Genomic DNA, 13,489 nt, shown 5'->3' with positions numbered 1-13,489 from the left:
TTTACACATTTAGAACTGCTCCAATTGTAACAACCTATAAAATATGAACTTTAGTAACATATTTTCTTTTAAAAAACAGTAGGAAAAAAATCTAATCTGAAGCACTTTGGGCTACAAATAAGCCAAATAAGTTATAGTATACACTTTGGTAGGTACTTCTGAACACTGCATAACACAGTTCTACTTCAGAACACTATAAATTACATAACCTGTTTCAGTGATCATTATACAGTTTCATATTTTACTTCTTGATCCTTGTAGGTGTCTGTAACAGTGGACTTTTCAGTCTGTCGTGCTTATTGGGTAACAAGCGGAAATAAGGAAACCGATGTTCAAATTGAAACGCTTCTTCAGGATTATGCTCCTCGTTTTCGGTATTTCATATTAGTTTTCTATCATATATAGATACTTGCTTGTATGCCTTTAATAACTTATTTTATTCTTAATATGCATGCTTATGGTAGGGCAATTTTGTACTTACGGCATGGCTCTAGTACAGCTGTATATTTCGCATTTATTTGCTATTTGTGGCAATCTTTGAAGATGGCACAGGTTTATCTGTATTGCACGTCACCAGTGATACCAGTGATTATGTAGATACAGCTATGGCAAAAATTAAGAGACCGCTGCACAGTTTTATAAAAATCAGCTTCTCTACATGTCTGACAGCCATTCCATTCCAGTGTCAGTTGAATTCCAACCAGAGTACATCTCATTCTACTTAATGTGCTTCTGATTAGGTGATCACCTGAACCAAATCTTAGGAAAGTAGGAAGGAAAGTATAAAAATGAATGAAAAATAGGAATTAAAAAATAACTTTTAACCATGCCAAAGGAGTTGAAAAGAAAAGTCTTGAGTGAGGAAAAGAAGAGTTCAATTCTGGCTTTACTAGCAGAGGGACACCGTGAGCGTCATGTTGCCTCCTTCCTTTAAAATTTCTGTAATTGACGGCAGTCAATTACAACAAGGTCAAGCAGCAGACATTGGGGACAACAAAACTACAGACCAGCAGAGGGGGAAAACGACTCTCCATTGACCAGGATGACCGTCATCTTAATCGAATGTCATTTAGCAACCGCAGGATGACATCAAATGACCTTCAAAAGGAATGACAAATGGCAGCTGGGGTGAAGTGCACGCAAGAACAGTTCGTAACAGGTTCTTAGAGGAGGGATTCAAGTCATGAAAAGCTAGAAAAAAAAACTTTTCATCATTGAGAAGCAAAGGAGAGCCAGACTGAAGTTTGACAAAGACCATAAGGATTGGACCATAGAGGACTGGAGTAAGGTAATCTTCTCTGATGAGTCTAATTTTCAGCTTTGCCCAACACCTGGTCGTCTAATGGTTAGACGGAGACCTGGAGAGGCGTACAAGCCACAATGTCTTGCACCCACTGTGAAATATGGTGGAAGATCGGTGATAATCTGGGGATGCTTCAGCCATGCTGGAATTGGGCAGGTTAATCTTTGCAAAGGACGTATGAATCAAGCTGCATACAAGATTATCCTGGGAAAACAGTTGATTCCTTCTGCTCAGGCAAGGTTCCCCAACTCGGAGGACTGTTTTTTCCAGTAGGATTATACGCCATGCCACACATCTAGGTCAATCAAGGTGTGGATGAAGAACCACCACATCAAATCCCTGTCATCGCCAGCCCAATCTCCAGACCTGAACCCCATGGAAAACCTCTGGAATGTGATCAAGCGGAAGATGGATAATCACAAGCTATCAAACAAAGAAGAACTGCTTACACTTTTTTTACCAGAAGCAGTGTGAAAGACTGGTGGAAATCATGCCAAGACACATGAAAGCTGTGATTTTAAAATCATGGATATGCCACAAAATATTGATTTCTGAACTCTTCCTGAGTTAAAACATTAGTATTGTTGTTTCTAAATGATTATGAACTTGTTTTTCTTTTGCATTATTTGTGGTCTGCAGACACTGCATTTTTTGCTACTTTGACTATTTCTCATTTTCAGAAAATAAATACAAAATTTATTGCCTGGAACTTCGGAGACATGTTGTCAGTAGTATACAGAATAAAAGAACAATTTACATTTTACTCCAAAATATATCTATAAAGATAAAAATCAGTCAAACTGAACATTTTGCAGTGGTCTCTTCATTTTTGTCAGACTGTATATATACACAACCAGTCGTAACGTTAACACCACTTGCAGATGACCTACATAACATTCATTATCTCATGACAATCTGATCAGTGGAACACCTGGGACCCCCACTGATCAGCTGTTCTGTGTCACTGGAGGTCAGAAGTGCTCAGTTGTGGAGCTGCACTGCTTCATCAACCATATAGTGGCCACAGCCAGGTAATTCACTACCACCTCCTATTGATTGTTATAAGGGGCAGATGTGCAATAGCCATCTGCAACCACTAGTACTGTGTAGCTCCATCGCTGAGCACTTCTGGTCATTTCCAGCATTGAGAGCAGCTGATTGGTGGGAAGTGCTGGTTGTGGCACCAATCAAATATTGATGACCTATCCTAAGGATAGACCTTCAGTATTAAAGTCCCAGGCAACCCCTTTAAATTTGTCCCGGAAAATCATTTTAAAGGGAACATGTCATGCTCTTTGAGGGTATGTGCACACGTTGCGGATTCTCTGAGGATCCGCAGCGTTTTTTTGCAGGGCAGAAACGCTGCAGATCCGCAATTGATTTACAGTACAATGTAAATCAATGAGAAAAAAAATGCTGTGCACACGTTGCGGAAAATCCGCTGCGGAAACGCTGCGGTTTAAAAGAAGTAGCATGTCACTTCTTTTTTGTGAATCTGCAGCGTTTTTGTACCCATTCCATTATAGAAAACTGCTGGGGTAAAAAACGCAGCAAATCCGCAAGAAAACCGCAGCAAAAATGCACAAAAAACGCTGCGGAAATGCACAAAAAAAGCGACAAATCCGCAGGTGCGTTTTCTGCCAGGAGAGACAGAATCCGCACCAGAAGTTCCTAAGCCTAATCCGCAACGTGTGCACATAGCCTCAAACTGCTCAAACCATGGGCACCATTATTCAGAGCCTGGCTCCACAGTCTTGGCCTAGTATATATTTTTTTATGAAGCATTTCAGAGAAAATATACTTTGAAGATCTGGACAGGGACCATAGTTGGAATTGTGCAGCATGTAGAGAGAGGAAAAGCTTTCCCACCTACAAAGAATGGAGAGGTCTGTAATTTTTATCATAGGTACACTTCACCTGTGAGAGACAGAATCTTAGGGTACCGTCACACAGTGGCATTTTGATCGCTACGACGGTACGATTCGTGACGTTCCAGCGATATCCTTACGATCTCGCTGTTTCTGACACGCTCCTGCGATCAGGGACCCCGCTGAGAATCGTACGTCGTAGCAGATCGTTTGAAACTTTCTTTCGTCGCTGGATCTCCCGCTGACATCGCTGAATCGGCGTGTGTGACGCCGATTCAGCGATGTCTTCACTGGTAACCAGGATAAACATCGGGTTACTAAGCGCAGGGCCGCGCTTAGTAACCCGATGTTTACCCTGGTTACCAGCATAAACGTAAAAAAAACAAACAGTACATACTTACCTTCTGCTGTCTGTCCCCAGCGCTGTGCTTCTCTGCACTCCTCCTGCATCCTGTGTCAGCACCAGCCAGCCGGAAAGCACAGCGGTGACGTCACCGCTCTGCTTTCCGGCCGCTGTGCTCACAGTCAGTGCAGGAAAGCACAGCGCCGGGGACAGACAGCGGTAGGTAAGTATGTACTGTTTGTTTTTTTTACTTTTACGATGGTAACCAGGGTAAACATCGGGTTACTAAGCGCGGCCCTGCGCTTAGTAACCCGATGTTTACCCTGGTTACCAGGGGACTTCGGGATCGTTGTCGTATCGCTGCAGCGTCGTTTCAGTGTGACGGTACCCTTAAAAAAAATCACATTGTATGAATTTTACTTAATTAATTAGCATTTTATTGCACAAAATAAGTATTTAATACAATAGAAAAACAGAGCTTAAAGGGAACCTATCACCCCCAAAATCGAAGATGAGCTAAGCCCACCGGCATCAGGGGCTTATCTACAGCATTCTGTAATGCTGTAGATAAGCCCCGATATATCCTGAAAGATGAGAAAAAGAGGTTAGATTATACTCAACCAGGGGCGGTGCCGCTGCGGTGGGCATCGTGGTCCGGGGCCTCGCATCTTCTTACAATGACATCCTCTTCTTGTCTTCATGCTCCGGCGCAGGCGTACTTTGTCTGCCCTGTTGAGGGCAGAGCAAAGTACTGCAGTGCGCAGGCGCCGGGCCTCTCTGACCTTTCCCGACACCTGCGCACTGCAGTACTTTGCTCTGCCCTCAACAGGGCAGACAAAGTACGCCTGCGCCGCAGCGTGAACACAAGAAGAGGACATCATCGTGAGAAGATGGGAGGCCCCGGACCGCAACGCCCACCGGACCTCAGTAGGACCGCCCCTGGGTGAGTATAATCTAACCTCTTTTTCTCATCTTTCAGGATACTTCGGGGGCTTATCTACAGCATTACAGAATGCTGTAGATAAGCCCCTGATGGTGGTGGGATTAGCTCATCTTCGGTTTTGGGGGTGACCGGTTCTCTTTAATATTTAGTGCAGAAACCTTTGTTTGCAATTACAGAAGTCAGACGTTTTCTGTAGTTCTTGACCAAGTTTGCACAAATTGCAGCAGGAATTTTGGCCCACTCCTCCATACAGATCTTCTTTTGATCTTTCAGGTTATGGGCCTGTCAATGGGCAACATTGAGTTTCAGCTTCCTCCAAAGATTTTCTATTGGGATCAGGTCTGGAGACTGGCTAGGCCACTCCAGCACTTTGAAATTCTTCTTATGGAGCCTCGCCTTAGTTGCCCTGGCAGTGTGTTTTGGGTCATTGGTCATGGCTGGGCCTTCCAGCATAATAATCTTCAATGCTCTTACTGAAGGAAGGAGGGTGTTGGCCAAAATCACACGATGCATGATCCCATCCATCCTCACTTCAATAAATTGCAGTTGTCCTGTCCCCTTTGCAGAAAAGCACCTCAAAGTATACTGTTTCCCCCACCATGCTTCACGGATGGGACAGTGTTCTTGGGGTTGTACTCCCTTTTCTTCCTTCAAACAAAAGTTCTATTTTTGGTCTCATCTAACCACAGGACTTTCTCGCATGCCTCCTCTGGATCATTCAGATGGTCATTGGGGAACTTCAAATGGACCTGGACATGTGCTGGTGTGAGCAGTGTGACCTTAAGTGCCCTGCAATATTATAATCCATGACAGCAGTGTGTGTTGCTAAAGGTAATGCTTGAGACCGTGGTCCCAGCTCTCTTCAGGTCATTGACTAGATTCTCCTATGTAGCTCTGGGCTGATTCCTGACCTTTCTCAGAATCTTCCTTACCCCACAAGGCAAGATCTTGCTTGGAGCACCAGACCGAGGAAGATTGACAGTCATCTTGTGTTTCTTCCACTTTCTAATAATTGTGCCAACAGTTGTTGCCTTCTCACCAAGCTGCTTACAGATTGTCCCGTAGCCCATTCCAGCCTTGTGCACGTCTACAATTTTGTCCCTGGTGTCCTTAGACAGCTCTTTGGTCTTGGCCATGGTGGAGAGGTTGGAGTGATTGATTGAGTGAGTGGACAGGTGTCTTTTATACAGGTAACGAGTTCAAACCGGTTCAATAAATACTCTACACTTATTACCTGTGTGAGAGCCAAAATTCTTGCTGCTTGGTAGATGATCAAATACTTATTTCATACAATAAAATGCAATTTAATTACCGGTATCTTAAAAATCATACAATGTGATTTTATGGTTTTCATTTTTAGATTCTGTCTCTCACAGTTGAATTGTACCTACAATAAAAATTACAGACCTCTCCATTGTTTGTATGTGGAAAAGCTAGAAAAATCAACAGTGTATCAAATACTTATTTTCCCTTCTGTATCTGGTGAATCTTTTAACCTTCGTCAGGCTGCATAATTTTACGTTAACAGGCTGCAGAGGTACAATTGTACCTTCATATATACCTCCACTGTGATATTTGGCCAATATATTCTGGACCAAAACTGCAGAGCTCTCTACGGCTTTTCGAACAAAAGTTATTGCAATTTTAAAAAAACGGAATAGTTACAATTGTACCTACTCAGCCAGACGAAGGTTAAAGATGGACCTGTATGTACTGTATTTTATTGCCTCAAGGTCATGAAACTGCTAACACATAGAGAGCAAATTTATGAAATCGCTTCAAAAAGAAACTCTTTGTTGCACATAGCATCTAATCACAGAGCTGCCTTAGTTTCTGAAGAGCAAAATTCCCTTGGAAACATTTTGTTTTGTGAATTTCCACCGTGGACTGTTTAGTTGTAGTTTAATAATGAAGCAGTTCTGCATCTGAAGTAAAACGTTTAATTTGTTTTTCAGGCATCTTCTTATAACTCATCAAGTTCTCGGAAATGTTCCAACCATTGTGTTTTTAAAGGACCAAGAAAGTGCTAGAAGACAAGAGGTACCATATGTATTAAGTATAGGAGCTTAACAATTTTAACTATTTCGGGACACAGAAAATTTTAGTTTTTGAACTTTAATTTTGTCCTCCAAGAGCCAGAAATTTTCCTATTCTTCCATGGTATGATGACTAGATTTTTTGCAGGACGAGTTGTATCTTGTATCAGGAGTAGTGTTGAGCGATACCTTCCGATATCGGAAAGTATCGGTATCGGATAGGATCGGCCGATATTCAAAAAATATCGGATATCGCCGATACCGATACCCGATCCCAATGCAAGTCAATGGGACCAAAATATCGGAATTAAAATAAACCCTTTCTTGCCTTGTAGGTTCATTCTACATGAAGGAAAACAACTAAGAATAATGCCGGATGTATTTGGGGAGGTGGCGGAGACATTAAAGTCATAGAGGTTTATCCCAATCAAATAGAATAGCATGTTTTTTGTTTTTTTTTAAGACGTTCGGAGTGACAAAGATATTGACTATGTAAATTTTTTTTTTAATTTTGTCAGATATTGATGTTTCACTATTCCACGCCCTTCCCCTTCTTTTTTTTTACTTTTCCCACACTTTCATCTTCATCATCATCATCAGCATCTTTGACATCAACTTCTTCTTCACCTTATTCATCTTCTTCATCCTTTTCCTTTTTTTTTTTATTACATTCTTCATATTCATTTTATTCAACTATTATTATTCTTCCTATTCTACATATTCTTTTTATTCCACTGTTATTATTCTTCCTATTCTACTTCTTCATCATATTCTCATTTGTGACAGGCATTCCCGTAGTTGTTACCTATAAAAGTTTGAAGATTACACCTTCCGTTCTGCCAGTCACAAAAGTTACATTTGTCCGCGTTCAGTTTGGCCTGCAGCATCAGGCTTTATCCAGGGGCACCACGAGGAGGAACGGACTCACCCCCATACACTGCTTAGTCTTCTTCTGCATATAATTTAGATAATATCTTTTGCTCTGATATTAAGTCTTATGCTTAATGTTCTTCTGCTCTTTGTTCTGCAGCCTCTTGTTCTTCTGCTTCTCGGTCTTCCATGTCGTCATCTCCAGGGTCGTCGTCTCCGCCGTCGTCGTCTCCGCCGTCGTCGTCTCCGCCGTCGTCGTCTCTGCCGTCGTCGTCTCCGTCGTCGTCGTCATCGGGGTGGTCTTCCGGGTCGTCGTCGTCGTCATCGGGGTGGTCTTCCGGGTCGTCGACTTTAGGGTCTTCAACTTGGAAATGTAGCAGAAGGTACAAGAAGGCTGAGAAAATGCCAAGAACCAGCTGATGGAACTGGAACTCGGATGGCTACCCGAAGGTTCAAGAGCCTATGGAACTACCGAGGACCAGCTGACGTTACTGGAACCCGGTTACTAAGCAGGAGGTACCCGTGCTAAAAAGCACTACCAAGGACCGCCTGACGTTGGCGGAACTCGGATACCCAGAAGGAGGCACCTAAGCCAAAGGCTCTGCCCGGAACCAGCTGACGGTACTGGAACCAGGATGGGGAGCAGAAGGTACAAGAGCAAAAGACACTGCCGAGAACCAGCTGACGGTGCTGGACCCGAAGGCCCACAGGAGAGGAGAGAACAGCTAGGCCGCGAGGCAGCCGCAGTTACCGAACCCCAACAGTCCTACAGGGAGAGCTGGGCCTACTGGCACTACAGAACCAGCCTTGACTACCAGTTCACGCAGCCCACATAGGAAGCTCCTAAACTGGAGGCACCCTGGAGTTGGCTAACCCGACCGCACCACGACGGGGCAAGCATAGGCGTCTCAGTGAACTTGACACAACCCGGAAACAGCTGACGGTGCTGAAACCAGGCTTGGCACGAGGGAGTACCTGTGACAAGAACACTGCCGAGAACCAGCTGGCGGTGCTGGAACCCAGATGCGTTGCCCCAGTGTGCAAGAGCCAATGGCACCGAGGACCAGCTGGCGGTGCTGGAACCCGGTTACTAAGCTGTAGGTGCCCGCGCTTAAAAGCACTACCAAGGACCGCCTGGCGTTGGCGGAACTCGGATACCCAGGAGGAGGCACCTAAGCCAAAGGCTCGGCCTGGAACCAGCTGACTGTGCTGGAACCAGGAGGTGGACCCGAAGGCCCACAGGAGAGGAGAGAACAGCTAGGCCGCGAGGCAGCCGCAGTTACCGAACCCCAACAGTCCTACAGGGGGAGCTGGGCCTACTGGCACTACAGAACCAGCCTTGACTACCAGTTCACGCAGCCCACATAGGAAGCTCCTAAACTGGAGGCACCCTGGAGTTGGCTAACCCGACAGCACCAGGACGGGGCAAGCATAGGCGTCTCAGTGAGCTTGACACAACCCAGAAACAGCTGACTGTGCTGAAACCAGGCTTGGCACGAGGGAGTACCTGTGTCAAAAACACTGCCGAGAACCAGCTGGCGTTGCTGGAACCCAGATGCGTTGCCCCAGTGTGCAAGAGCCAATGGCACGACCGAGGACCAGCTGACGGTGGCTGGAACCCGGTTACTAAGCTGTAGGTGCCCGCGCTTAAAAGCACTACCAAGGACCGCCTGACGTTGGCGGAACTCGGATACCCAGGAGGAGGCACCTAAGCCAAAGGCTCGGCCCAGAACCAGCTGACGGTGCTGGAACCAGGAGGTGGACCCGAAGGCCCACAGGAGAGGAGAGAACAGCTAGGCCGCGAGGCAGCCGCAGTTACCGAACCCCAACAGTCCTACAGGGGGAGCTGGGCCTACTGGCACTACAGAACCAGCCTTGACTACCAGTTCACGCAGCCCACATAGGAAGCTCCTAAACTGGAGGCACCCTGGAGTTGGCTAACCCGACCGCACCACGACGGGGCAAGCATAGGCGTCTCAGTGAACTTGACACAACCCGGAAACAGCTGACGGTGCTGAAACCAGGTTTGGCACGAGGGAGTACCTGTGACAAAAACACTGCCGAGAACCAGCTGGCGGTGCTGGAACCCGGATGCTTTGCCTATCAAACATTGTCTTCCTACAGCCCCAACTAGCGGTGTTGGAGCAAAGGGTAAGCAGGGGGAGCAGAGTGTAGGCCGAAGCCTGCACTGGAGTCAGCTTTGTGTCTGCGTTGCGTTTGCAGGACACTTTGCCGGCTACACAGTGGGGGAACAGCAGGCGGTGCTGAACCCCACTAACACATTGGCTGGTGTTTTTCTCTGTGCAGCTAGCACTTCCGGGCAAAAACTAGCGTTCTTACAGCCCAGGGTCAGCAGGAGGAGGAGAGGAGCAGAGTGTAGGCCGAAGCCTAGTTGAACCAATTTCAAAGGTAACCTTTAACCCCCCCCTCAGGTGTTACAAAGTACAAGAGCCACACCTTGTGCAGCATTAATGCTGCACAAGAAAAGGTTGCTCTATTAATTTGTCTACTTGCACACGCTGAATGCAACACGTACACAATTTAGCCCATTCTACAGTCAAACTGTAGTTGAGGCGTGACTTGTATTTTTAAGGAGACGCAGCATAGGTGTCCCAAATAACGCCTTTGTGCTAGGCGCTGCTTCCTGAGCGTTGTTTTTTGCTGTACAGGAGTCTGCGCTCTTGTGTTAACCCTTGGCAATGCCCTGTTAGCGCTGCCCGTCTTATGACCTCATTTCATGTTGGCCGCTGCGGTTAACGATGGCCATAAATCCCAGACCCACACTGCCTTTTCATAAAGTCACACTGCGGTGCTGGGATTCGTGGCCTTGAGCAGTAAATATTTTCGACGCTCACACACGTCCTTACACCTGCTTCAGACTGGGCGGCCTCTGCTGATCCCTATTCGCATGCCGCGGCCAGGAGGCCGCACTGTCTGAAGAAGGCGGAAGGAGATGAGTGACGACAGGCGAACATATGCACTGCTCGTGCCCATAAACCACACCCTCGCTGACAAAATAAATAAGACAACGAGGGGCGTTGTTTCAGGCGCAGCCAGCTAACCATGATGTCAAAAGACGGGAAGCGCTACCAAGGGGGGTGCTGCGTATCATTACAAAGGAAAGTCACACCTCAGGGACAGTGGAATGGTCTCAATGAGACACATTTTGTACGTGTTGAGTTCCACGTGGGCAAGGAGAAAAAGTCAGCCACCTTGTACAAATGCAGCAGTACTGCTGAACAAGGTGGCTGTTATACATAGAAACACCTGGGGGTGGGGGGCAGGCTCCCTTCAATTTCAGTTCATGTTCCTGCATGGCGTTTGCAGGTCACGTTGCCGGCTACACAGCTGGGGAACAGCTGGCGGTGCTGAACCCCACTGACACATTGGCTGGTGTTTTTCTCTGTGCAGCTAGCAATTCCGGGCAAAAACTAGCGGTGTTAGAGCCCAGGGTCAGCAGGAGGAGGAGATGAGCAGAGTGTAGGCCGAAGCCTCCACTGGTGGCAGCTTTTGGTCGGTTGTGCCAGCGTGGCTTGTGCTGGACACGATGCCGGCTACACAGCAGGGGAACAGCTGGCGGTGCTGAACCCCACTAACACATTGGCTGGTGTTTTTCTCTGTGCAGCTAGCAATTCCGGGCAAAAACTGGCGGTGTTAGAGCCCAGGGTCAGCAGGAGGAGGAGAGGAGCAAAGTGTTGGCCGAAGCCTGCACTGGTGGCAGCTTTTGGTCGGTTGTGCCAGCGTGGCTTGTGCTGGACACGATGCCGGCTACACAGCAGGGGAACAGCTGGCGGTGCTGAACCCCACTAACACATTGGCTGTTGTTTTTCTCTGTGAAGCTCGCATTTCCGGGCAAAAACTAGCGGTGATAGAGCCCAGGGTCAGCAGGAGGAGGAGAGGAGCAGAGTGTAGGCCGAAGCCTAGTTGAACCAATTTCAAAGGTAACCTTTAACCCCCCCTCAGGTGTTGCAAGGTAGAAGAGCCACACCTTGTGCAGCATTAATGCTGCACAAGTAAAAGGTTGCTCTATTTAGTTTGCTCCTTGCACACGCTGAATAAAACACGTACACTATTTAGCCCATTAAACTGTCAAACAGTAGTGGAGGCGTGACTTGTCTTTTTAAGGAGACGCAGCACAGGTGTCAAAATTTACACCTAGGTGGTGGGCACAGATTCCTGAGCGTTGTATTAGCTGTACAGGAGTCTGCGCTATTGTGATCCCTTGGCCATGCGCTCTGAGCGCTGCCTGTCTTCTCACCTCATTTCATGTTGGCCGTTGCGGTTAGCAATGGATATGAATCCCAGGCCCACAGTGTGTTTTCAAAAAATCACACTGCGTGGCTGGGATTCGTGGCCTTGTGCAGTAAATATGTTTGCCGCTCACACATGTCCTTACACCTGCTTCAGACTGGGCGGCCTCAGCTGATCCCTTATCGCCTACCACGGCCAGGAGGCCGCACAGTCTGAAGAAGGCGGATAGAGATGAGTTAAGACAGGCGAACATATGCACTGCACATGGCCATCAAGCACACCCTCGCAGCCAAAATATACGAAACGAGGGGGGTTGTGTCGGGCAGGGCGGACGCACAGGCACAGGCAGCCAACCAATGATGTCAGAAGACGGGCAGCGCTACCAAGGGGGGTGGTGCGTGTCATTAAAAAGTAAAGTCACACCTCAGGGACATTGTAATGGTCTGTAATGAGACACATATTTTACGTGTTTAATTCTACGTGGGCAAGGATAAAAAAACAGCCACCTTGTACAAATGCAGCAGTACTGCTGTACTAGGTGGCTGTTATACATAGAAACACCTGGGGGGGTGGGGCCAGGTTCCCTTTAATTTCAGTTCATGTGCCTGCGTGGCGTTTGCAGGTCACGTTGCCGGCTACACAGCAGGGGAACAGCTGGCGGTGCTGAACCCCACTAACACATTGGCTGGTGTTTTTCTCTGTGCAGCTAGCACTTCCGGGCAAAAACTAGCGGTGTTTGAGCCCAGGGTCAGCAGGAGGAGGAGAGGAGCAGAGTCTAGGCCGAAGCCTGCACTGGTGGCAGCTTTTGTTCTGTTGTGCCAGCGTGGCTTGTGCTGGACACGTTGCCAACTACACAGCAGGGGAACAGCTGGCGGTGCTGAACCCCACTGACACATCACCTAGTGTTTTTTCTGTGTAGACAACACTTCCAGGTGGCAACTGACAGTGTTGAAACCCAGGGAATCAAAGAGGAGCAGAGTGTAGGCCGAAGCCTGCAGTGGAGCAAGTTGAAAGGGAACCTTTAACCCCCCCCCCCCCCCCCCCAGGCATTTGTTGCTGAAAGAGCCATCTTGTACAGCAGTAATACTGCACATGGAAAATGGTGGCTCCGAAAATTATGCTCCTTGCAAACGCTGAAGTACACACTCATATAATGTGTCCCCTCACACCGTCAAACCATCCCGGAAGTGGGACTTTCCTTTGTAATGTGACACAGCACAGCCGTCATTCCAACCCCCTTGGTGCCGGGCGCCACCTCCTCAACGTTGTTTGGTTCTGTCACGGAGCCCGCACTGTAATGTTATCCCTTGGCCATGCACAGTTAGCGGTGCCCGTCTTCTGACATCATGTAGGTGTCAGGCTGGCAGTGCCTGTGCGTCCAAGCTGCCCGAGATCCAACCTTGCAGTGTAATCTAATGTAGTCCCACTGCGGGCCAGGGATCCATGGGCATGCGCAGTCCATATCATCGCCTCTCACTCACCTCCTTCCTGCTTCTTCAGACTGTGCGGCGTCACGGCCGTGGCATGCTATTAGGGATCAGCTGACGCCGCCTAGTCTGAAGAAGCGGAGTGAGAGGCTAGTATATGCACTGCGCATGGCCATGGATACCAGGCCCACTGTGGGGTCACATTAGACGACACTGCGAGGTGTGATTTCGGGCAGCGTGGACGCACAGGCGCAGCCAGGACGACAACAAATGATGTCAGAGGACGGGCAGCGCAAACTGTGCATGGCCAAGGGATAACATAACAGCGCAGGGTCCATGACGGAATCAAACAACGCTAAGGAGGCAGCGCACGGTGCCAAGGGGGTAGCAATGACGGCTGTGCTGCGTCACATTACAAAGGAAAGTCCCACCTCCGGGACGGTTGGAC

General features: G+C 47.7%; 1 protein-coding gene across 1 annotated transcript in view; it reads left to right on the top strand.

The window, feature by feature from the left end:
- RBFA (ribosome binding factor A) overlaps positions 1–13,489 on the top strand; it is a 49,315-nt gene that overhangs the window by 24,238 nt on the left and 11,588 nt on the right. The window contains exons 4-5 of the mRNA XM_069730911.1: positions 262–374; positions 6,413–6,497. Coding sequence (XP_069587012.1) covers positions 262–374; positions 6,413–6,497 — 198 coding nt within the window. The remainder of the gene's footprint in view (positions 1–261; positions 375–6,412; positions 6,498–13,489) is intronic.

This window comes from Ranitomeya imitator, chromosome 6 (genome assembly GCF_032444005.1).
Source record: "Ranitomeya imitator isolate aRanImi1 chromosome 6, aRanImi1.pri, whole genome shotgun sequence".
NCBI classification, from domain to species: domain Eukaryota; kingdom Metazoa; phylum Chordata; class Amphibia; order Anura; family Dendrobatidae; genus Ranitomeya; species Ranitomeya imitator.
This window is presented reverse-complemented; position numbering and strand designations above follow the sequence as displayed.